Source organism: Rhinolophus sinicus, linkage group LG07 (assembly GCF_036562045.2).
Source record: "Rhinolophus sinicus isolate RSC01 linkage group LG07, ASM3656204v1, whole genome shotgun sequence".
Taxonomy (NCBI): Eukaryota; Metazoa; Chordata; class Mammalia; order Chiroptera; family Rhinolophidae; genus Rhinolophus; species Rhinolophus sinicus.
In genome coordinates, this window is record NC_133757.1 from 110904368 (window position 1) to 110927334 (window position 22967).

The 22967-nt window shown below is 35.6% G+C and overlaps 1 protein-coding gene across 1 annotated transcript in view; it reads right to left on the minus strand.

Annotated features, from left to right (window-relative positions):
* The window catches only part of SMARCA5 (SNF2 related chromatin remodeling ATPase 5), a 36623-nt gene extending 13890 nt beyond the window's left edge, over positions 1-22733 (minus strand). The window contains exons 1-13 of the mRNA XM_019730770.2: positions 22124-22733; positions 18527-18601; positions 13314-13480; positions 10965-11065; positions 9754-9854; positions 8803-8982; positions 7544-7699; positions 7318-7449; positions 5852-5920; positions 4220-4329; positions 2157-2383; positions 421-542; positions 183-335 (exon numbers count right to left, since the gene is read on the minus strand). Of these exons, the coding sequence (XP_019586329.1) occupies positions 183-335; positions 421-542; positions 2157-2383; positions 4220-4329; positions 5852-5920; positions 7318-7449; positions 7544-7699; positions 8803-8982; positions 9754-9854; positions 10965-11065; positions 13314-13480; positions 18527-18601; positions 22124-22294 (1764 nt within the window). The 5' untranslated portion in view covers positions 22295-22733. The remainder of the gene's footprint in view (positions 1-182; positions 336-420; positions 543-2156; positions 2384-4219; positions 4330-5851; positions 5921-7317; positions 7450-7543; positions 7700-8802; positions 8983-9753; positions 9855-10964; positions 11066-13313; positions 13481-18526; positions 18602-22123) is intronic.
* Between the last annotated feature and the right edge of the window lie 234 nt (positions 22734-22967).

The window sequence follows — 22967 nt, forward strand, 5'->3', positions numbered from 1 at the left end:
AGCACCCATCCATATACTGATTTACATGAAAGATCACCTACAAAATACCACCACTGAACTGTTAGGTCAGAGAAAAAGAAAATTTTACTCGGTTAAGTCACTGACATTTGTAGACTCTTATTAGCTTGCTCTAACTAAAAAAAACCCACAAGCACAGAATATATTTATTTGTTTTCTCTTACCATAGCCTGGAGATCTACTTGAGGATTCCAATCTGAATCATATAAAATTACGACATCGGCAGTAGCAAGATTGATGCCAAGACCACCAGCCCGTGTGCTTAACATGAACACAAACTTCGTGCTGTTTGGTTCATTATATGCATTGATGGACTCCTATAGACACAAAACAAAACATAAACGTTAGACAATCATTTTATCTGATTTTTTTTTTAATCTACCCTCCTTGGATTTTACTCACTTGTCTCTCATCATGGGGTGTCTGCCCATCCAATCTACAGTACTCATAATTTCTCCACATGCAATAATCTTCCAAAATGTCCAATACCCTTGTCATCTGACTGAAGATTAGTACTCGTGAACCTGTTGGTGAATATTAACAGCATGTTATCAGAAGGATCAAAAGCAAAACAATTTCTTTAAAAATTTGAGGCTAACCAAAACTAACACTAACCAATTATTCCTTAATTCCAAATTACCTAGTTGGAAACAAGAAAAAACTATACATTATTTATTACCCAACTCAGTCACTCCTGACAGTTTCCCCATGATGGCACAAGTATAGGAGGGTAATATCTATAGAACACACTAAAACAAATAGAAAAGGGTGATTTGTATCTAGCCTGGGAGGTCTTGCCATCCCAAAGGCTAAGAGAATCATTATTTTTTTTAATTGCACATACATTTAAAAATAACCTTCTATTACCACAACTCTTTCATGTACATGGCCCTACAGAGCTCCCAACACATACCCAATACCCCAGACTTAATCTAGTTCTGAAGACCCAATCCACATTGAAGGACTGTAAATGTGTGCCTCACATCTCCACTGGTTATCCCTGAACTTATCTGACATGATTCAAATCATTCAACTGCCTTCCATTTCTTTAGCCAGCTGCACAATGCCTTCAGCAAAATGAAAACAAAGGCATCATTTAAAAAAATAGTAATTATGAAATTATCATGTCTTGGAAGCTAGGCTGATAATTTGCTGCTGTCCCACCTTCCGTAACCCCAAACGCATAAAGATGTTCAATAGTTTCCATTTTCCTTGCAGAATTTATCATAGTTTTCATTATTATCTGAGTATTTCTACCAAGTTCTTCACTCACTCCTCAATACCAATTCAACTGCTTTAATTACTTAGTTTTCAAAGAAAGCATGCTAGAAAATGTATTTCTACTAAAAGGTATAAAAAGAAAAAGGAAAAACAATTCACTAACAACTTTTACAATGTTTTTGATAGTCATTATAGAAGATTCATCTACTGGTACAATTATCATCATTAAAATATAGAAAAACACAAATGGAGACATTTGGAATCTGACTGTATACTTCATATTACAGAACGAATAATTTATGCCTTGATGTCTGGGATTTGCTTCAAAATAATCTGGGAGGAGGCAAGCAGGTACAACATAGCTAACAAGTTTTACCATGGGCTTATAATGATTGAAGCTGGCTTCATGCTAAGTTTGTTCTAAGTAAGTTCATTCATGCAACTTAAGTACACCTGTACACATACGCCAGACATACTCATTTTCATATAAAAAGTTAGCATGTTGTAAGTAAAACTGCTTTGGATCCATGCACATAATTTAATTAAATAACTGAAAAACGCCACCACAAACACATCACTGTTCATCAAAGGAGCTGGGAACTGTGTGTGGCTGGGAGGAGCATTCTTGGCATTTTCTAAGAAAAAGTTGGTATTTCTGGGAAAGCATATATAAAATGAGAACTCTCCTCCCAAATCCAGGGAGTATGGTTGCCCTAACTACTGGTTACTTTCTAATAAAGACTTAAGGCCTAAAATTGGGAGAGGAGGTGGAACTCAGACAAAAGTTAAATATCCCACACTTTATAACTTTAGTAATGCCAGAGTCATCTTTTCAAAGTGCAGTGCTCCTTATTTTAACATTAGAATTTTTAACAAGTTTTTATTACTTCTCAATTTGATAACAGTAACACAGATACCTTGTTCCTTTAATTTAGGAAGTAGCTTATCTAACACCACCATTTTGCCACTGTTGGTAACTAGATGCATATCTGTTGTATAAGGTGGACCAGGTTCAGCTCCATCAAAGAGATATGGATGATTACAGCATTTCCTCAACTGCATCAGGATGTTCAATAACCTCATTTTGTCCATCTTCCCTGCAGAGTTTAGTATATCTATATCCTTCATTAATATCCTAGTATACCTGTTGAGAAGAAAAATATTTCAAGAGGGTTCAAATGTTTCCTGTCTAGTCCCTGCCACTTTATGCACTCAATCCCCTTCGCCATCTCAACCCAAAAACACCTGTCAACCCATCAACTCATAAGGTGTGGTCAGGAATCTACCACAGTAACCTCTTTCTCCTTCTGTTTTTCTTTATTGCCCCCAGATATACAACAGTGATCTAATGTTCACACTTATGCTCAAAGTTCATCTCCTAGGGATGAATTAAAACAAAATAGTATATCACATTTTTAATAAATTAAGCACAACTTAAAACTTAAGTTTTAAACATAATTTTAATTTGTAGTCTTTTCTAATAGAACACTTATCACTATTTAATTACTATTCAATGTAGCTAGTAGTATAGCATTTGGGTAGGAACACTAATCTGAGGAGGAATTATGAGAGGTAAGGCATGATGATGGGAATAAGATGAATACAATGTGACTTAAGTAAAAATACATGGCGGAAAGAGGGAGAAATGAGAGTAATGAAGCTCCAGCCACAGGCTAGATTGTAAAAATCCTTGAATGCACACTAAGAATTTAGACATTGCCCTCCAAGAAAGAGCAATCTATCTAAATACCGAAGTCTCAGGACCTTGACTCCTCTGAACAAAATAACTTAAATAACCTAAGCACTCTAGCTTAACGAGTCCAATTATGGGGCACAAAATATTATTCAAGGCAGACCTTTCCATCATAATTCTGATATGAAGTTCACCAATATGTTTAACTAAAAAAGATTTGTCTTCCCTTAGCACTGACTCATGTCTTAGTTCCATATTTTAGAGCTATACAAGACAAGCCTAGTATCACTGGTACCCTATAAAGCCTTTCAAAAGTTTTGAGGACATTTAGGATGGTCTACCTTCTATGGTGATTCTCTTTCCCAGAAAACACACCCATTTCCTTATCTGACATTCTTTCAGTATGTTTCCCAACAACTCCAGCCCCTTGCAAATACTTATCAATATTAAGTACGTAACTGAATAAACTTGAGATGTGTTATAACCAGTAAAGAATAGCATGGCTGTTTATTTCCTACTTGTAAACACTACATTCAAATTAATAATATGTGCTAGTTACAGTATCTTTTTCTGCAGCTACTTCACATTGTTGATTCGTGCTGAGCTTTCTATGGCCACCAAACAAACAAACAAACAAACAAAAAACTAAGTCAGAGGTTTCTAGCCATTTGGATTTCATAGCTCCATTAAAAAAATAAATAAAAAGACAGAAAAAACTTACAACGCTTTCAAGTTTTTTTTATCCTATTATATAGTGTTTAAAAATAGCTACAATGCATCACCACCGTCATTTCCCTAAAGGACATTTTATCTGCCTAAAATAAAATAAAAATCAACAAGGAATGGAACAAGAAATTTTAATTAAATTTCAATTTGTGGGGTAAAAGAAAGTATGGAATTTTTCTCTTATCTGTACAAACAGTCTCTCCCTTCATCACAGACTAGCTGCAATCCATGACCCAGTCTTTATGACCTACCAAATAACCCTGTCTCTTGTCTGTGCAACCAAAGTTTCCTTTTAAAAAGACTCAAGTAGGCTTTATATTTTATTTGTTTAATTAAACCCCAAATTTAATTTTTGGATTCACAAATCTCCCACCCAATTCTATCATCTAACAGTTGCAAAACTGTGTCATAAATTTGATTAGCAAGCCCTGTATTATACGACCAGAAAACTCTTCATGCTGAGTTCAATACAGCAAACAGGAAACCCTGGAGGACACGAATTAGCAAAACAAAATACAAATAAAAGTTAGTGAAGAATCAATCAATAGTGGTATCACATACCATTCCCTTTGCATTTTGCTGAGACCCACATAGATTTTCACTTCCTTTTTTGGAGGCAAACTCTTTTCAACATCAGCCTTAATTCGACGAAGAAGGAATGGACGCAAAACCTTAACAGAGAAATAAACAAACAAAAAAAGACGACCTTATCTGTAACACAGTATTTAATTTCAGGCTCTCATACTCTCATAACTATCTATTAAATACACGGAAAATAAATTTATCTGCTTGAGTATCAAGTGATTTTTAGGACTTCTCCCTTCCAAATACATAATAATTTGTTAGTGAGTTCCTGAAAGGTAATACTAGATCTTTACTTATTCAATATAATGAGTGCATCTTGCTATACTGTCATAAAACAATGGTAAATTTTACCATAAAACAATGGTAAATTTTAAAGATATTTTCAACATTCGCTGCCTTTCAGGTTTAACATTAATTACTTGCATGCAGATTGTCTAACAGAGGAAATGGCAAGGTCCACATTAAGTTGTCTTTACAGTTACTGGTATTAAATTTACCATCCTTTTTTTATAGAAGTAGACCTTTTGTAAAGTATACAAATCATGAGTATGCAGTTCAGTAAGTTTTAATCTGGGAAACATACCCATGTAAGCATTACCTAAAGAGAGCACCCCTGAAATCCTTCTTGCTTCCCAGTCACTCTCCTCTCTGCTTCTGTCCCAAAGGGTAAGCAATATTCTTAATTTTCAGCACTGTAGATCAGTTTTGCCTGTTACTTTTAACTTTATATACAAAGACACATTTTATATCTGGTTTGTTTTATTCAATGTTATGTTTATAGACATAGCCATGTTGTATGTAGTAATTCATTTTCATAAAATAAACTGTAAAATATAAAACTAAAGACACCCTATTTTATCTTCCTTCGTTCTATTTTCATAAGCTTACAGAAACACTATTATCACAACAAATTAAAAATTGGTGAGAAAAATAATCAGCAAGACTTCTCTAGTATCATGTAAGGAAGCTAGTATAACCCTAGCTGACAGCCAGCACCAACTGCCAAACATGTGAGTGACTTCAGCCCCACTGGCCCTCTTCCAGGATTGTCCAGGTAAAACGCAGCTGGATGAACCCAGAAAAAACTAGCAAAAACCACTCAGCCAACCCATAAATTCTGGAGTTATTAATCTTCATAGGAAGGAACAAATCTATGTATATCACACCAAAAATGTACCAACTCTGCTCACAATGCACTATTAACAGCTGATTGATTACACATGGATTTAGGAATGGATGGCATGTTAGCCTTTCAGAATGGAACTGGTTAGATTCTTCTACGCAATGTAAATGGAACTAAGCTTTGAAAACTTGTCTATGTTAATCCTTAGGCAACTCTTCTTTCCCCAACTGTACTTCTTTTTAACCCTAAGGGATTACTTGTTCCCATCATTAATTCAGGATTGCATCCTGGGTTCTAACACTAAAACCGCCATACATCATCACTCCCTCCCTGCATTATAAGATCAAACAGTTCTGTGGCAGGATTCAAAAACATCTGACTCTAAAGCCCCTATGCTTTTCTTTGAAAGAAAAGTAATCTACAAATTTACTCTCTATCATTATTTCCATTAGAAATATGCTTTAATCCTACTCCAAAATACTTACCATATGAAGTCTCTCAACTAGCTTTTGATCCCCAAGGCAATTGTTTGTATCAAACCAGGAATCAAAGTCCTAGATTAACAAACAAAAAATATATTAAGATCAGAGATAGTATTAACTACAAATGCTTTATTATGTTAGGTAGATAGAATGATGATCTCTAGAATTCTTTAAAATTTGGGACGTGAATCACAAAAGTCATTTAGTTAATCCCCTATTTTGCACACGGGCATCACTGTTAGCAATTAATTTTGTAATTAGATTCAGAATCCTATTACTTCCTAACATTTTTCTCAAAAATGTCAAGGTAATTTTCAGTGATAATAGTTGAAAAGCAAGTTTTAAAGAACTAGAAAATTAATAAATTAAAATCACTTTACAGTTTATTCTCTAAGACCATTCCAAGTACTCAAATACAAGGGTTTCCAAAGCAGTGTCAATTTCACTTAAACCTACTAAAAGTGAAATTGAGATTACTAGCATTTGGGTAGAATTTAAACAAGGACAGTTTTCCTTGCGCCTTGAGTATATTTATTATATACTATTTACTTTGTTAGTATACAATTTTAGATTTCACTCTGTTACCTAAAACAAAGATTATTAAACAAATCAAAGTGTTAATAGAGGAAGAAAAAATGTGAAAAACAAAAACATGAAAATACATAAATGCAGTACTATAACTTTCTGAGGCTGATTAAATGTCTTGAGAACACACATTTCTCTCTTCTTATAAAATGATCCTTCTTATACCAAATTAAAATGAACACCTAAGAACTTATTTAAATAAACGTACTAATGTAGAGCTCTTCAAAGACACACACAGACTCTCCCTCTCTCTCTCCCTGCAGGCATGGGAACAAAGGTTCAAAATGAACTCTGGTTCAGCAAAAATCTACAAATTATTAATAACATAGACTCTTGACATACACGTTATGTTCCTAGATACAATCAATAGTTCAAAGAGCTAACTAACCATTTCTGTCACTGCAAATAATCTATAAAGATTGTTAGACTATACCAAAAAAAAAAAAAAAAGTGGCTAGATAGATTTAATCAAATTTGAAGGCCATCTCTGGGGCCTAAAACAGACAATCAGAGGTACGCAAATTCACTTTGGGAATAATCCCCTGAGCAGCACCCTAAGAACATAAGCAGTCCACCTAGAGCCACTGAAATGAAGTCAGGCCAACATGATTACCAAACAGGAATGTCAACCTATGACATTACAAAGAGAGGAATCAATAATCAATGATTGACAAAATGAGACTTAAATTATACGGCACAAAAGCAAACTCTCAGGATGCATAAAAAACTTAGTAGGTTACACCAGGCTAACCATGTAAAAGCATGAAAATTTAGTAGCTACCTCAAGCAGTGCTAAAAGCAGGCCAATTCTATTACAAAAATGTATAGCATTCAACAAAAAACATTATTATTAATCCACCAAGAGAATAATTAGAAATACTTACATCAGCTGAATTAAAGACATCTGGCAACAAAAAATTAAGAAGTGACCAGAGCTCATGCAAGTTGTTCTGAAGGGGTGTTCCAGTTAATAAGAGTCGATTTGTAGTCTTGAATTCCCTTACTATTTCTGACAACTGAAAGAACCAAATTCATCATTAGTATAGTCTGCGTGTTCACCAAATTCTAAATAAAGGTACAAATAATGTGCACATCTAAATGTCAAATTACCTTAGATTTTTCATTTTTGATCCTGTGAGCTTCATCTATAACTAAGTACCTCCAATTAAATTTTTTGAAAACAGACTTCTCTTTAATAAGCATTTCGTAAGATGTTACACATACATCCCATTCTCCTGGTAATAAAACATCTCTGACAAAAGCAGCCTGTGTAGCAAGAGGAAAAAAAAAAAAAATCATGCAGAAATAAACTGTACATTAAACTTGTTGGTGACAAGTAATCTAATACATAAAAAGGGTGAGAATGTTAAAAAGGGCTAGTTATCAGTATTATTTGCAAACATCTAGAACCAGCTTTCCTACCACTAAAGTAACTTCATTAATCACTTGTCAGAGCCATTCAGTAAAAAATAATTGACAAAATTAATCACTGCAAAATTCAACAAACTAACTCTTAAAATGTTTTTCTTTGACTACACTAGGTCCTGAAATTCTTTGGAGACAGGTTTAGGCAAAGGAGAGGGGGCTTCTGACATAAAGAAGAGAACTGAAGGATAGGTTTGCAGTAAGCATTTTCATTCCTTTCATGTTTATGGATATACTGAGATATCGCTATTATTATTTTCATTTTTCAGGTGAGGAAAGTGAAGCAAACAGTGGTTAAACAATTGGGCTCAAAACATAAAAGGCAATTTGGTAACTTAAAGTATCAATAAAGGGAGAAAAAAGAATCTAGACTCACTGATAGCTGAATGAAGAAAAACAAAATTAAGTACATAATCTTCAATATAGTTTGAGTTAATTTTTAAATCTGAGTTTTATATTCTTAATAGTATTTCCATTTCTTCTTCTAAAAGGGTATGTTAATTGATCAGATTTTAACTTATTTAGATACCTATCATACCAAGTTACCAAATTACTATAACCGACTCAGTCCATCTTTAAAAACTGTTCGTGACTATTACCAGTATATACACTAAGCTAAAAAATCGGGCTCCTTAAATTTCCAACCACCTCACACACTTGATTTCTTTTAAAACCAAGAAAATGCTTCTAAAGTGAGAACACAGCCTTTGATTTTATACAACCACTTCCCAAAGCAGGAGAAACTATATTCTTATAGTTCTCTGTAGTCTACGACTCCTTTTCTCAGTATGATTCTTAACCACCAAGATAATATATTTCTAAACTACTACTTGTAAAGACCAACTTTATTATTGGACCTCCACTCTTTTATCCATCCTCTGGCTATCTCCTCCCACCAAACTTAAATTCAAATTCTTTTATACCAAAAATAATAAGAAACTTACTCTTTGTTCTTTATCGCCTATCAAACAAACAGATCTAAGTGTTGGTACCCATCTCTTGAATTCACTCATCCAGTTGTGTAATGTAGACTTAGGAACCAAAACCATATGAGGACCAGGAATGTTTCTATAGTGTTTCATGTACCCAAGAAGAGAAATTGTTTGAAGAGTCTTTCCCAGGCCCTGAAAGATTTCAGAAAAACCACAAAGCAATGAAAAACAAAAACAAAGCAGACTTCCATATTTATACTTCCCAACATATATAGGAACATTTAAAAGAAAAGCTAGGTGCTTTTAATAGCTAACAAATGGCAACAACTTATTATGTGTCAAGTTTATGAGTACTATGTCATTTAATCTTCTTAAGTCTATGAAGGACGTACTATCTTACCATCTCCCCATAAGGCTCAGAAGTTTAAGAGACTTTTCCAAAGTAAGTAGCAGAGCTAGAATTGAAATCCCTTTCTCTTGACTTCATACTCTAAGTAAGTAAATGTTTTAGCCCTATAGGTATATGGAAACATTTTAAACATTCACTACCTAACTAGCAAGCAGAATACAAGAGAAAATGCTTTATGAGACAGAACTATATGAACTGCCACCCTGGAAAAAATATTGATGATAAATTCAAGATTCAATGACCCCATCTGTTTTTTACAGAAGTGGGGGGAAATGGTCAAATCATTATAAGAGTCAACCAAAAGCATGTTTCTCAAAATGTATTTTTTAAATGTATTACTTTCACAGATGATAATTCCTCACAATTGAAATATGGATCCCACTTATACAACTAAAGCACAGCTCCTTATATTAGTTTGACAGAGACTGTTTGCTAACAGTTCTAGATTGCAATCAACAAAACGATGTTATATTGTCTTAACTTTTATAAATGTAATGGTATAAAATATTTTAAAAAACAAAATATGGCGTTCTAAGCAACTACCAAACACATACCATTTCATCTGCAAGGATACCATTGATGCCATTCTCATACAAAGAAATGAGCCAATTTAATCCTCGAACCTGATAGTCTCTCAGTTTACCCCATTTTACATCTAAGAAGAAAAAAACACAATAGATATTTTAAAGATAATAATACAGGCAGCTAGTACCCTTTATCTGATACTCAAAAGTTTAACTTGGGCCTACATGTGTTTACTCTGACTTGACTTTCTTTACTAGGTTTAAGAATGGGAATTTTGCAAGTGTTAGTTTGCAAGTCACCAGAGATAGTTGATATGGTCTCCGGTGGAGGAGGACTGGATGGGTATGGAAATAACCAAGTCCAGGAAACATGGCTCTAGACGTCAGAATACCCACCTCAGTCCCTCAGTTCCTATGTTACCCATGTACCGGTCCTAGAGACTCTTTGTACTTTATTTCTTTTTTTTAACATTATCACAAATGTTTCTAACCAGTGTTATCAACTTCCATGATGACCCAAATAGAGGTTCTCTGGGGATTTTATTTTCCTAAGGGGAAATAGGAAATAGAGATTGTTTCTCCTTTACCCTTCAGAAGTTACTTTTCCAATAGCTCCTATAGAGAGAGATAATATCTCTTTCAGGGTTTATGATGTATTCCCCACCCCCACCCCCGAATTACCAAGAATATACATCACAATCATCTGATTTTTTTTTTTTTTTTAAATATGTACTTCTATACCCTATCCCCTTTTGAAAACCACTGCGAGGCTTCAGTCAAGATCAATGGAAGTTTCTGTGCCACCAGACAATGAAGATTATATATAATAAAACTTAAACCTGGTTAATTTTCATCTTTTGGAAAATCATTCATAACAAATACAGAAAAAAATTTAAAACAAATCAATACAAAATCTGGAAATGAATAAGCAAGTCTTCGTGAAGTGCCTTTTTTTATACATTATTTTCTTATCGAATAAATATAAGGCAAAAACTACTCCTGGTTTTACATATACATCCAGGCAACAATAAACACAAACAATGGCATTTTATACCCCTTTGAAATACAGCACCACTACCACTAATATACTATCAAAAAAGCTGCAGTTTATTTTACAATCAATACAACAGATTACTAAAAACTCCCTTTATAAATTACAGCCAAGATAAATCCAATACATTAACCAAAGGGTGTCTCAAAAGGGGATTTTTCTAAAAATCAAGTAAGTATGTACCACATACATGAAGGAGAGTCTTCAAATCGAGTGCAAACATTGGTTGCTTTGGAGCTTTCTGTTAATAGTTCTTCATCCTCTTCTTGCTCTGTTCTACGGTGTCTGTAGCTGTCAAGTTTAAAATAAAATCAAGTGGTATGAGTTTTGGATTTAATTTTAACTATGTGCTACTATTTCAACATAATAGTCACGTTGGCTGACCAACACCCGACAATAGTAATTTTTTAACACGCATCTAAATTAAGACTGAAACAAGTGAAAAGCAGATATTATTAGTATATTTAAATCTGAAATATTTTACATGGTTTTCTAAAATATGTAATTGTTAGAGTAGTAGTACCTTAAGTTAACCAGAACCTGACAGACTTAAATATGGTAATTTATCTTCAGGGAAATACGAAGCCAGAAAAATCTTTCAAAGTCACCTTTTTAAGTTTTTTGGCCAGAAAAAACATAGTTTCAAAAGTCACATTTCTAAAATGACAACTTTCACCAAAAGCTGCAGAATATGCATAATAGATACTTAGGAGCTTAAGCAATGATTCTTACTTAGCCAGAGTCATTAGAATTACTCAAAACTTTTTAAATACGCAAGACCAGATTTTGTATCCCAAGAGAGTCAGATACATCCTCTTAAAAACTAATTTTCTGAAGTTATAATATTGCCAGATTTTGTAATCTGGCTCCAGTTAGTAAAACTACTTACTCCCCAATTCGGAAGCATCCGATTTTATATCTTTATACTTTCAACAAACGTTTTCATTTAAATTAAATCACAGCAGATTATGTCACTCTCGTGACCTCTAAAACTAATTTATAGCTTAATTTCTAGCAACAGTAGAGAAGAAATCTATTAACTGAGACTCTTTTTCCCCAATAACACTAAAAAGTAGATCAAGTTAGACAATTCATTATTTACTTTATTGCACAGACTCTTACTAGAAATGTTTTGCATGACATCACATTGATTACTGCATTACAATATCCACTATAGTTAATTCACTTTTCCAGAGCATGGGACTGATGCCATTTAAATAGCTGCAAATTTAAGTCTGAAATAATATAAATACATCTGAAGTGCAAAGTTCTCTCTTAGGATGCTTCTTAATTATTAAAACAACAGCATTCTGGTTATATGCAATGGATAAAGAGTAAGATATACTGGATGAGTGGAATACTCAAATAAAATTAGGTATTATTGTTTATGTTTTTGATGATAATCCCTTTGCAACAGAGCTCATACTTCGCAATTACCTTTAAACAGCGTAGTAAATTTAACATTGTTTATAACAATTTCCTTTTTAGATAACTTTTGAGTACTTTCATTACTGATCACATTTCATTTGTCACATGGCCGTTCCAGGGAGCTGATTGTCCGAAATCTATTAACTATTGCTAATTAAACCCAACTAGCACAAAAATTCTAAAAAAGAATTTATAAATTTAACATGCAAGAGTTATTTTACTTTTAATGAAATAACTTTATGCTTCTAATAAAGGTTATCAAAAATAAATTTGGTTAAACTATGAAGTATAAACTATTACTCACTCGCCAACTGATAGCAAATTCTGTTTCTCATCCCCTTGAACAACGACCTAAGAGTGGCACACAACTTGACACTTTAATTTATACCGGGGATGCCAAAAAATGTGTACAAGTGGACATGTTGGTCAGCGTTGCTCAAGCAACAGTTTGCTATAATCAGAAGTGTCTGGACGCTGATGGGAATCACTTTGAGCACCTCTTACAATTGCAGAAGTCAAACGTGACTTGTATTCATCTTTTGTTATTGGTATACATTGAGTAGTACAATTTTAATAGTTTTTTTCCTTTCTTAGAATGTGTATACAACTTTTTGGTACCCTCTGTATAAACACAACTAAGTATGTGTAACAAACATTTTAAACAAATTTCTGCATCATAAATCATCCCAACATTCCACACACAAGCACGGACTTAAGATAAAAGTGATACCCTCAATGAAAGTATGTCATTTGGGAGACTAGAGCATAGAGCAAATCCCAATTCAAACTTGGATTATTCTAATTAATTCTATGTGATGTTAAACAGGCGACTTAACCTCTGCATTTGTTTCCTCTCCAAGGAATGGCATGACATCTGAATTTCCTATTCAATATGGTGGTTGCAATCCACAAATTGTAAGTGCTATGAAAAAAATAAGGTATTACACATATTTTTATTTATTTATATATGTATGGCTACATCCTGCCCAAACCAACTGGGGCCAAATAATTAACAGCTCTAGAACAATTTATAATGAAATAATTTTATGCTTCTAATAAAGATTATCAAACATAAATTTGGTTCAACCATAAAGTATAAACTATTACTCACTCGCCAACTGATAGCAAGTTCTGTTTCTCATCCTTTTTTATTCGTGGGCGCCCTGGTTTCATCTTCAAAGGCGAGGTTGGAGTCTTCTGAGCAGCAGGCTGAATGAAATGTGCAAACAGCTCTGTCTGCTTTAATAAATACTCAAATCTATTTGCTCGATCAGTTTGCTGCAAAAAATTTTAAGACCCATTTGATCAGAATATTAACATTACTTCAGAAATCAAAGTTTCCACATGCCTGCACACAAGGAACACAGCAATGTAAAGGAACTACTGACACATGCAACATCTTAGATGAGCTTCAGAAGTATTCTGCTACATAATGTTAGCCAACCACAAAAGACTACATACTGTATGATTCCACTTTATGAAATTCTAACTGTGACAGAAAGCAGAACATAACCATGGTGATGGTTAAATGACTAACTCATATGTGCCAAGACTCACTGAATTACAAACTTAAAATTGGTGTGCATAAATTGTACTTCAACAGAGTTGACTAAAAAATATCAAATAAAAAATTAAAAGACATTGTATATAATACAAGTAAATTTATCCAGAAGTGGGGAAAAATCCATTGGCTATTCATCAGCTAGGCTGTGCAAATTTTTAAAAAGTAACATACTAGGAAAACATCTTTAAGTTTACGGATTCTTCATTAAGCCAATGCCGTTCTTAATATTATTTCTTACTTTCATATCTAACACCTGCCAAGTTCAATGTTCCCTATTATGCCACCAAGAGAACTGAAGAATTTGAACAAAAAAATGCAAGTTCCTTGAAATCAAGTTGTCACAAAAATGAACAATGATATCTAGAGCCTTTAGGCCAGACTTTTCAGATACACTGGTAGTTTGGTTTAAAAAAGGAGAAACAATTCAAGAGCTCCCTAAACAGAGAAACCATTATTCAACATCTCTGCCTATAAATATATAAAATGTCAATTTTAGAATGAATTGTAAACATTTTACCTAGCGAAGCAAACACGAGAGGTATCCAAACATCATCATGCTATAAAAGCTATGTATTTTTTTTAAAGGAAAACATAATTTTTAAATGTTACACCAATATAAAAACTGAAGACCAATTTGCTATCAGGAAGGCACATGGTGACACTGTTTCGTTAGGTCAAAAATGAGTCATCAAAGCAGCTCAACAAGCACCATTAACAGGCTGTTAACATAGTTCTCCCCAGTAATGTGCTATATAGATGACAGCTTCAGTTGTTTGTTTTTGTATATTATAAACTGTTTTAACAAACTGAACTAAAATACATAAATGTGTACGTATGCGTATATTTTGCAGTTCTGCTTCTTAATTCATATACGGAAGAAAAGCCAAGAATACGCAACTAGAAGATATTGCATAGGCTGAAAAAAAGACTACTTGATTATTGTTAATTATTCGGAATCAAGATAAATACCCTCTGGAAATAAATTCAGATAGCTCAGAGCCTAGACATTTTAAGGTAAAAGCTAGTCTACATTATTCAAATCAGTGAATAAGTATTCTTCACTTCTTTCACAATATTATCTTCTTAAATAGCTGTTCAATGTAATGCTTTTGTGTGTCTATCAGAAAAGCATTTTGTCTCATTATGAAGTTTTCATTATAGTCCAATATTAAAAATAAACATAATAGGTAAGTTATGTAAGATGTTCGAAGGTAATAAATGCTCAGAGGTAGAATAAGGAAAAGTAAGGGGGGATGGGAAGTGAGAGTGGCACTGAAATTTTAACCAGAATAACCAAGAAAATTCTAACAGAGGTGATGTTTCAGTAGAGAAAGGGGTGGGGTCGCCCCCTCTTAGATCTTAGCACATGTCTTTAATGCTCAAAAATCTTTAATGACTCTAGATGTCTTAAGATGATATTTTTTAAAAGAGTGATTGGTGATCCACCAGATAAAAAATATGCAAGGATCCTTACTATCTTCTTCATGGTCAAGTATGGAATTACTGCCGTAAGGAATTAAATATAATTAAGTATAAGGGATTCTACACAAGAGGGGCAGTAGATTGGGGGAGGGGGTTATCACTTTGTGAGGGGCATAAATGTTTAACTATTACATTGTTTTATACATCTGAAACTAATAATAAAAAAAATAGTGTATGATTTCAAAAATATCTCCTACTGCTCATTCTTTCAAGTACTGGTGGGGTTCCAAACTAGTTGCGAAGAACAAAGGAATTCAAAACATGTACAGAAGAAGCTTTCAGTAAAACTGTGGCAAAGGTTAAGGGGAAAAACAGCCAAAGACCTTGTTGCTTGAAAGAATGAGATGGTTAAAATAAAAATGACTTGGGGTATTAAAGGAAAAGAGGTGAAGGGAGAAAAACTAAGAGATCCTAAAAGCAGAAAAACAGAATAGTACATTTCTTTCAGGAATCTGGAAAAAATAGATTATAAAACCAAATGAAAGATTAAAATAAATAGCCTTGGACAGGCTTCTTTCTCTGAGACAAAAGGAAGCAACAGGAAGCAGAGGCCATATATGTTTGGAAATAGAGAGGAAATAAAGTGAAGCTAGACTTGCAATTCTTTGTGGAGGAAGAAGACTGAAACAGAGGGTTGGCAAAAATGGAGTAGAAAGCTTAGAGTTGTAAAGTTTTAGAATGGCTAAGTGGGATTGTTGAGTAATAAACACTGAAAGCCCAAGAGAGTAAAAAACCACAAATTTATTCTGGTGCAATCCACACTAATATTTTGTTTTCTCAAATAGTACTTAGCATCTGGGTTGAAGAATGAGGAGAGATAGATATCCTATCCTACAGTTAGGAACTAATAGCAGATGATATGGGAGCTTGTTTAGAAGAAAACCGTTAAGGGAAGATCATGCTGTTGAAAAAGGAAATAAAACTAGATTGAAAAACTTGGAAGAAATGAGAAAAGATCTGCAATAAGGCCACCATGAAGAAGAAAAGCACTGTAAAAAAAGAACAACAACCCCGAAAATCCCCAATGTATAATCAGATTTGTGTCATAAATAACACTTCGCAAAAATATGGAGAGATTTGGAGAAGGCCAGATCATAAGAAAGAAGGTAAATAAAGGCACCAACAAAATAATCCATGCAATAGAAGAATACTAAAGTAGGGTGACGGGGAAAAGATAAGAGAAATATTTATGAGGTTAAACTTGCAAGACTACTGAAGTTATGAGGTATTGTCATGGACAGCTTGAGTATTTATAAGAGGAACTTGAGCTAACACTAAGTAGATGTGTAGGAGATAATAAATTCAGTTTTCAGTATTACTAAGAGGTACAAAAGGAGGTACTTGTCCAATAAGCAAACACAATAGTTGGAGGCATCTGAGCTACAAATGTCTAAGAAGAAATGTTCAGAAAAGAATGGCGAGGACAAAGGAATAGTCAAGTAAATAGGACATAATCAAGGAAAAAAAGGGTCCCTCAAGGCAAGCAAAAATTTTTGAGTGGTCAACGATGTCAAACTCAAGTGAGATCAAGGAGAATGAAACTAATATTAAGCCACACAATTGGCAATTAGATTCACTAGCACAGTGTTAATAGAATCTAAATAGTGAAGGGTTAAAGGGATCAACGGAAAAAGTAGAGCTGGCAAATATATCTTTTTCTTTAAGTCTGACAGCAAATAAAGGAGATGGGGCAGTTACAGATACACATATATAAAATATACTAGAAATCATGTATAATAAATCATTTAATTTACATATCGTTATTATATATTATGCATAGTATATACAGGAGTGCCAAAAAAATGTATACACATTTTAAGAGACGTTATCTACATACTACTTTTCGAAGTTGGACTGAATTATGGTAGCAATATGTAGTATGACCTTCACTCAAAAGATGGCGTTAAATGAATGGTAGCATCACCATGTAACAGGCAGAACAGTCAAAGAAAACAGTGGAAGCATGGGTGTCTTGAGGCGCGCAAGACCATTTGGAAGTGTTATCTGAAATCAGACAATGTTGTGGCAGTACGACGACAACGGAAGCATGAGTCTGCAGCAGAACCTCCAACACGCCTAACAATTCACGCCTACGTGGTAAGTCTGAGACACACGGTGCTGTGTGTGATGTGCACCAGGGAAGGTCCAGGAGGCCTTGCGCAGCAACATGTCCTGCTGCTTCTGCTGTGGTGTTGGGACAATTTACACGCTCCCCACAGAAGTCTACCAAACGATGTTCGCCGTAACCAGAAGGGTCTGGGCGGCGATGGCAACCACTTTGAGCACCTCTTGTAATTGCAGAAGTCAACTGTGACTTATATTCATCTTTTGTTATTAGTGTATACTGAGTATCACAATTTTAATACCGTTTTTTCTTTTCTTAAAGCGTATACATTTTTTGACTACCCTCTGTATGTGTACATAAAATACATATTATGTACTTTTAGGATTTTGAAGCTATTTAATAAGAGAGTCAAAATATTTAATGATTTTGAAGAGAATGTTGAAGGACAAGGAAAAAGTAAGCTTCAAAAAAAAATATTTGTTAAAATCTACTAGGTGCCAAATATTGTTCTGGGTGCTGAACACAGGAAGATTAAGACAGTGTTCCTACCCTTAAGGAACATACTGTGTTGTGGTGTATAGTGGTGTTATTATTTAACACATATTATTTCAACTTTTTAAGATTTTTAAACAATTAAATGAGTTTACTCCACATAAAGAACTTACAAGAGGACCTGGTACATAGTAAGCATTCATTGTTAGCCACTATTATTACTGACTCTGAATTTAACTTAAAAACTCTTTGTAAGTAGATATGAAATGTGAGCTGTTGTGTTTAAGGATTCAAGTATAATACCATGTTCTCTTTTGTAAAGATGCCATGCGTACTGTAAGAATGCTATAGGCAAGGGGAATATATTATTCTCTTTGTAACTAATGGAGTACATGTTGGACAGATGCAGAATAAACACACCATGAAGAATGAACTCTTCTCTGGTCTTTCACTCATCTCACTGATGCTAAATCTTAAAATAAAGAGAACGTTAATATAATCCACATAATTACATAATATTAGGTGATTTATGTGACTTCAGTATTTCCATATTTGTTTTATATACACATATAACATATAAAAGTTATAGTAGCCCATGTTACACATATTTTAATTAGATAGCTGTGCCTCAACTATAAAAATTAAACATAGAAATTTGGTACATTTAATCACCTAATAAATAGTTACCACTATAGACTCTATTCATTCACTTAGAACATACCATTTTTTCTTCATAGGTGGGATCTGGTTCTTGGATTTCTTTTTGTTTTCCAGGAGATGCATCATCAAATACTTCCTGGTAGGAGGGAAAAATTGTGGATTGTTCTTCAAAAACAGTCAACACACCATTATTAGACTGATTTCTGCCCAAAACACTTTTTTAAGTATTAGGTTGGTGCAAAAGTAACTGCTATTTCAAAGGTTAAAAATAATTGTAAAAACCGCAATTACTTTTGCACCAACCTAATAATATATTCCTATCCCAAACTTCCTACCTACTTAAACGGCCATCACCTAATCTGATAGAAAACCTTGTGAAATGAAATAACAAAATGACAGAACCAATTTAATCCAAATAAGTGAACTGCATGGCTATTGCCAAGGTTAAAACAAAGATTATTATCTATGTCATCCTAAAACAAAATTACTTTCAGTAAATCTGTTCCTTTTTCTAATCAATAAAAATTATGGAATCAAATTAAGTAATATAAAATGTGAAGAAAACATGTTCCCTTTTAATCATAAAATTGCAGTATCTACTGTGCTACAACACAAATGTATACCTGGAAAGTAGTATTATTAATCACCCTGAGTTCCATCTTCTGGGATGTTACAAAAAATTTATCACGTAGCCTAAGTTGAACACAGTCTGATACCTAAATTGTTAATAAATGTGCTATTCTTGCAAACTTATTCACCTGTACATTAAAAATGCCACAAACCACACACACACACACACACACCATCAATAACTTCTACTCTGCAAAGTTTCAATCACCCATTAAAAAAAAAAGTTGGTAAAAGTATAATTTTAATTAATGACATACAAATCTGTGAATGGTAATACATACTATATAATAAAGCTACCCATGATTAAAATGTTGGGGGGAGAGGCTGGTACAGTACTAGAATTAAAGGGTCAAATTATCTAAATTCAAGTCTAAGTTCATTGCTAAGAGCTTTAGGCACCCGTGTAACCTTAAAACTCATCACAAATCTCTGGTCTCCACAAGTAAAACAGACAAAGCTACCTACCTAGCCTACTTCACAAAATGTTAGTAGAATATCATGAGAGGTCAAGTACAACTTAGAAAAACACAAAATGTGCTTTCCAAAAGTAGTCATTCTTTCTTTCATAGTTGATAAAAAAAGAGAAAGATTTGGACCAGGACTTGAGTTCATACAATTATTGGCATATAGTCAGCCTAGTCTATTGGCATATAGTGTACTTCTCTACCAGTCTAGTCGGTAGTGAGGGATGAGGATGATGGAAGACAGACTTCATCACATTACCAAAAAGATCATAATAATCAACAAAAAAAGAAGATTGCTCGCTGACCTATCAGTACCAAGCAAAAAGGAAAAATTAACTGACTATATAGGAAAGCTAGCTAATATTTCTGGGAAGGTCAGCTTTGTCAGAAAAAATCATGAATGCATGATTTCACTTATTTTCTGATTTTGGAAAAAACCTACCTTAAATTCTACTTTCAAATAAGAAAATGGCATTAAAATATTTTTTTTCCAACTGCGAAACAGATTGCCAGATATATTACGCATGTATGCTCAAACCTAGTTTTTACCAGTAAACCTCAACGATTTCTGAATTCAGTTAAGAGACAAACAAAAATAACAGACTGAAGGTACATTTATTTTAAAGATCACCCCCCCAAATCACACTATTTAAAAAAAACAAAAAATCAAAACTAAAATTAGTAAAGAGATTGATAAAAGACAAAATTACTAATATTCCTATATTAAGGTAAAAAAAACTTATTAAGTCATTCTTCAATAAATGAAATTGCTAACCACCTTTTTTCTAAGAATATGACAGGACAAGATATGTTGGAAAAGTGTCAGTCTTAGAGCCTGATACAGGTTCTACCATAGGTTCTACTTAGCAGCAGCCTCAATTTCCTCATCTAGCAAATAAACATACCACTGACTTCATACGGTACTTGTTATCACGTCAATACTCATACTTAAACTTTCATTCAACTTTAATTTAAAAATAGCAAAATATTTAGTTTAGGTTTTAAATTACTCTGCTTTTGATATTTAAATAAGATCTCTAGGGAGACATTGGTTATTCCAAAATTTTAATGACAGACCCTTTCGAAAAGGGTGAAACTATGCGAAAACTAAAAGTGAAAACTATGAACATCATTTTGTAAAAGAACTGTGTGCATTTAGACACAATTTCAGTGTCACAGGTTTGCAAATCCCCTTAAGCCATGCATAGAGCAGGAATCCAAGTTAAACCTCCCTGGTAATCTAAAAGAACCATATAAAGCCTTAGAGGAAAAAAATAGGCAACGGTAGATAGGAATTTTAAACAAATCTCAAACCACTGAAAACTACGGAATATCACATGTTCTATTCCACTAAAACCTACCTCACCACTAAAAGTTCTTTCAAAAATATTACATGTTACTTCGCCCTCAATTAGACCTTTGGTGACCAAACAAAACTATTGCGCCAAATATTTCAATGGTAAACTACACTAACAATTCCTTACTGGGTTAATTCTGCATCAAGGCTCATTTGTAAAGCAGTATTACCTTCATTCTGTCTATCCAAGGATGGAAAAATCCCAGAAATCTTTGAGCTGCGACTATAAAATATCTCAAAACAGATCGAAGGCCAAGAATAAAATTTGGAAGAAGCAAGCAATCACTTTATTCCGACATCACAAAACCTTGGAACACACCCAAGAGACCCACCGGGCAGCTCCCCAATCTTTCCACCTCCCCAGTACTGTCACCATCCTCTGGCCAACCCGTCCAGAAGGCAGGCTGGGCGGCGAGCAGTACCGATTTTCAAAGAAAGGCCAAGGCCCCCAAAGAGGAACTGCGTTGGACTGAATGCCAACCAACCAACTGTCCCTGACTTACTAATTCATTCACCCACTCATCCATCCCCCTCCCTCAAAATCAGATGGGGGTCCAAGACAGCTGCTGCAGCCTTGGTCGCCTCCCTCCCCACGGAACAGTGCCTGGGAGGGGCCTCCACTCCCTTCACTGGAGCAGCTGCGCCCAGCTTATCCCCACTGCGCACTCGGCCATCCAGCTCTCGCCATTGTTTTCTGCCAAGAACAGACACCGCCCCCGCAAGGACCAGGATGAGGAAAAGGAGGCCCGAGTCCTAGGATGCGCTGCTTTTAAATCCCTTTCCCACCCCGCCCGTCTCTCTCTCACTCCTAAGGGGCATCTCCCTCGCCCGTCCCCGAAGTTGAGTAGAAACTAAAACCTTGCTTCAGAGATGGAAGAGGGAATTATGGGAGTCTAGAAGGGGAAAAAAACCACAACGGGTAGGTCGCTCTCGGCCTCAGTAATCGAGAACATCTGTTTAATAAGAGCATTCGAAGATTTGGCAAGATTCGCTAAAAAATGTTAAGTGCCAGAAACCCATAGTCAGTTTGGGCAGGTTAAGCACAGGACGCAAGGGAGCAGCATCACTGCAGGTCCAAAGGGCCTGAGGCGGATCTGGGGTAGAGAGGACTGAAGTACGGCCCTGCGTCTGCTCACTAAAATGCAGGCAAGTGAACTAGCTCCTTCTCCCCACTGCACGCTCTCCCTGTGCCCAAAGCCACCCTTACCTCCATCTCCGAGTCAGCGGGACCAGCGCCGACCTTTGAGGGAGCTGCCTGGGCCGCGATGCCCTCGGGGCCGCCTTTGTTGTTGCTGCTCCCGCTGCTGGCGGCCGAGACTGCGGGCTTGGAAGGCGCGCTCTCGGGAGGCGGGGGTGGCGGAGGTTCGGCCGCGGACATGATGTTCCGTCTGCGTCACCCGCTGCTGCCGGAGGCCGGGATCAGGAGGCCTAGGCCGGGGTGGCTACGTCTCAATGAACTGATGGAGGACCGAACCAATGCCTTCTGCACAGCGGCTCCGGGACGAGCCTGAACCGGGACCAGCAATCTCCCGGTCTCTTCGTCGTCCTCTTCCGCGGGGATCGGGTTCGACCGGCGCTTACCTCACGGCGGGAATCACGTTGACGAGAGTGGGCGGAGCCACCCGGGTCACTGAGGTCAGGAAAGGCGGGCTGATTAACAGGAGGGCGGAGGGTTGCGGGAAGGGGAAAAGAAAGCGAAAAAAAGACCGAGGCGAAGAAATAGCTTCGCGGTTCCGCCTTCCCCCGGTCAATATCATCTACTTCTCCAGCATCCAGGACAACTGCCTACGCCACCGACTTTCAACCCTCGCGAGATTGATAGTTGGCTAATAGACTGGGTTCCGAGTGTGCATGCGCATTCTCCTCTCCTCCCCTTGCCACGCCCCCTCCAGCCCCTATCGCGGCCTGTACAACGAGGAGTGGGCGGGGCCTCGACCGAGAGCTCAGAGACAGGTTTGTGCGTCGGCTCAGTGGCTTGACGCGAGCGCAGTCTTAGCGCGCGTCCGTAACGGCTCAGTGCCTGCGGCCGCGGTGTCTTCTTGGCCTGGCCT